This window comes from Triticum urartu, chromosome 7A (genome assembly GCF_056163025.1).
Source record: "Triticum urartu cultivar PI428250 chromosome 7A, HENAU_Tu73, whole genome shotgun sequence".
Classification (NCBI taxonomy): domain Eukaryota; kingdom Viridiplantae; phylum Streptophyta; class Magnoliopsida; order Poales; family Poaceae; genus Triticum; species Triticum urartu.
In genome coordinates, this window is record NC_141879.1 from 145,964,501 (window position 1) to 145,967,376 (window position 2,876).

The window sequence follows — 2,876 nt, forward strand, 5'->3', positions numbered from 1 at the left end:
GGTACAGTCCCCTCATCAGAAAAAAAAGGGCAGAGAACATCCACAGCTGAACCCAACCCGCCGCCGCCGTGATGGGTACGTCAGCGTCGTCGTTCCTGGACCGACGCGACGCTCGCCGCCGCGGCTACGAACCGATCCCCCGGCACGACGAGGACGAGAAAGGGATGCCGATCGCTTACGAGGAGCAGAAGAACATACTAGAACAGATGTCGATCCCTCGGCGCGACGACGATCGATCTCAGCCGCAGCAGCAGCAGGAGGAGGACATAATACTCTTCGAGGAGGAGAGGCAAGGGCCGGCGGCCCTGGAGGCGCGCGCGCGCGTGCTGAGGGGCAGGGCCTTCCGGCAAGGGACCGTCTTCCGGACCTGGCAGGACCTCAAGGACTCGGCCCTCTGCTACCTCATCGCCTTAAACTGTACGGCCAAATTATTTACTTACTACTCAGTATTTTTCATCTTGTCCCCTTAATATTACTACTACTAGTCAATGCAATTAAGCAGGCTGATCTGATGCATATTGTACTGTACTGTATGTGCCAGGGAGAGAAGCTGCACTGGCGTTCGCGGAGCAGGCTCTGTACGACATTCAGCTCGGCGACGAGCCGCGCGCGGCCACCGCGTTGCTGCGCTCTGCTAAATGCTTCATCGAGATCGAACACAAACGTACGTGTATCTATCAATATGTAGGCCGTGATTCCGATCGAAGTAACGTGTGCCTATCCATGATTCTGATTATTATCCATCCATGTGTTGTCTTGGTGCGTGCAGCCAAGTACGAGGTAGAGTACGTGGAGCAGGCGCTGGAGGAGGCGACGACGCTGTTCGCCAGGACCGGCGACCTGCAGCTGGCCGCCACCAGCTGCCTGGAGTTAGCCGAGTTCTACATGGACCAGCAGGACCTGCGGGGCGCGCTTCGCACCTTCCGGCGTGCCGCGGGCTACTGCGGCTACAAGCACCGGAACTGCGGGCACAAGGCCGACGTGGTCGGCTCTCTGCTGCGCGACGAGGAAGCGCTCCGCCGCCGGGGGGTGCTGCCCCTCGAGGACTACAAGAGGAGGTCCGCCGGGTACATCCGGTCGTCGGACCCAGACTGGCGCTCCAAAGTGTGCGACCTGTTCCTTTCAACGACTCCGCCGGTGGATATCCCAGAGTCTCTGTGACGGTTGACTGATCGAAGATAGATAGCTTAGTAGTGCAAATTGTATTGTGCAAAGCAAAGCTTGTACTAGTGCAATGCAAGCTTGGAGTTTGCATGCTCTTTTCTTATTGCGATTGCGCTTGCAATGTACATGTTCGTGTACAAACGCCGGTGTAAATATATTATTTTTCATCATATATAAGTATTTGCCTCCATCCCAAATTAGTTGTCTAAATTTTGCCTACTGACAGATGTACCTAATATTAAATACAGCTCAACACTAAAACGTGTCTAGATATAAATAAAGGACTGTGCTAACGACCAGTTGACCGGTCGTAGTCTAGATTGAGCCAGTGATTAGATTAAGGTTAGATAGTATTTGTACTGCTACTTAGCGTGACCTGGAAACGAATATTTTTTCTTTCTTTCCTTTTATATTTTTATTCTATATAGATGGCCCGGCTGCTCTGTTAATATTTACAACATCATGGTAATTTTAACGTAGTAAAAATTGTTGACATATCATGATAACTTCGTTGTAAAAAGCATGCCAGGGTACAAAAGTTTTTTTTTGCGAGGGTACAAAAGTTATCAACCATTTGGTACGTAACTTATCATGCTTTTTATACATAAGTTATCGGGGAATATTTTCTAACTTGGTTGCAACTAGAGCGTTTGTTTTGTCGGAGGGGGAGACGACAAGAGAGTGGGATCCAGTTGCATGCTCAACTATAGTCATGCAACTGCATGTCTTCCAACATGGTCGCAACTGCATGTCTTCTAACTTGGTTGCAACTCAGATTTTGTTTTTGTCAGACAAAGAGAGGGCTAGTTGCATGTCCCGCACTAGCCACACAACTGCATGTCTTCTAACTTGGTTGCAACTGGGACCTTTGTTTTGTCGAAGGAGGGCGGGATCAAGAGAGAAGGGGCCAGTTACATGCTCAAGTATAGTCATGCAATTTCAGGCCTTCCAACGTGGTCGCAATTGCATGTCTTCTAACCTTACTATAACTCAGACTTTTGTTTTGTCAGAGGGACCGACAAGGAGAGGGGCCATTTGCATGTCCTGCACTAGTCACGCAACTGCTTGTCTTCCAACATAGTTTCCAACTAGGTGGCCGGAAGAGAGAGGGGCCAGTTACATGTTCAATTATAGTCACGCAACTGCATGTTTTCCAAAATGGTTGCAAGTGGGGTTTTGTTTTGTTGGGGGGCGGGCGCCATGTAGATGGGGTTAGTTGCATGTCCTTCTGTAGTCATGCAATTACATGTCTTGTAAATGGGTTGGAACTAGGCGTCTGTTCTGTAGGAGAGGGTGGCAGGAAGAGAGGGGGGCTAGTTGCATGTCCCACACTAGTCACGCAACTACATGTCTTCTAACTTGGTTGTAACTGGGGCCTTTGTCTCGTCGGAGGGGGCGACGGGAAGAGAGAGGGTGCCAGTTGCATGCTCAACTATAGTCATGCAATTACATGTGTTCCAACATGGTGGCAACTGCATGTCTTCTAACTTGGTTGCAATTGCAAGTGGCTTTGTTTTGTCGGAGCAGGTGGCGGTGTGAGAGGGGGCCAGTTGCATACCCAATTGTAGTTATGGAACTGCATATCTTCCAACATGGTTCGCAATTGCATGTCTTCTAATTTGGTTCCGACTAGGCTTCTGTTTTGTCAGAGGGATCGACGAGGAGAGGGGCCAGTTGCATGTCCCACACTAGGCACACAACTGCATGTCTTC

General features: G+C 50.0%; 1 protein-coding gene across 1 annotated transcript; it reads left to right on the forward strand.

The window, feature by feature from the left end:
* On the forward strand, window positions 1-1,324 carry LOC125524588 (uncharacterized). Its single transcript, XM_048689624.2, has 3 exons — window positions 1-417; window positions 542-664; window positions 770-1,324. Exons 1-3 carry the CDS (start codon window positions 72-74, stop codon window positions 1,159-1,161), a joined length of 861 nt encoding a protein of 286 aa, XP_048545581.2. The 5' UTR covers window positions 1-71; the 3' UTR covers window positions 1,162-1,324.
* Window positions 1,325-2,876: the final 1,552 nt, after the last annotated feature.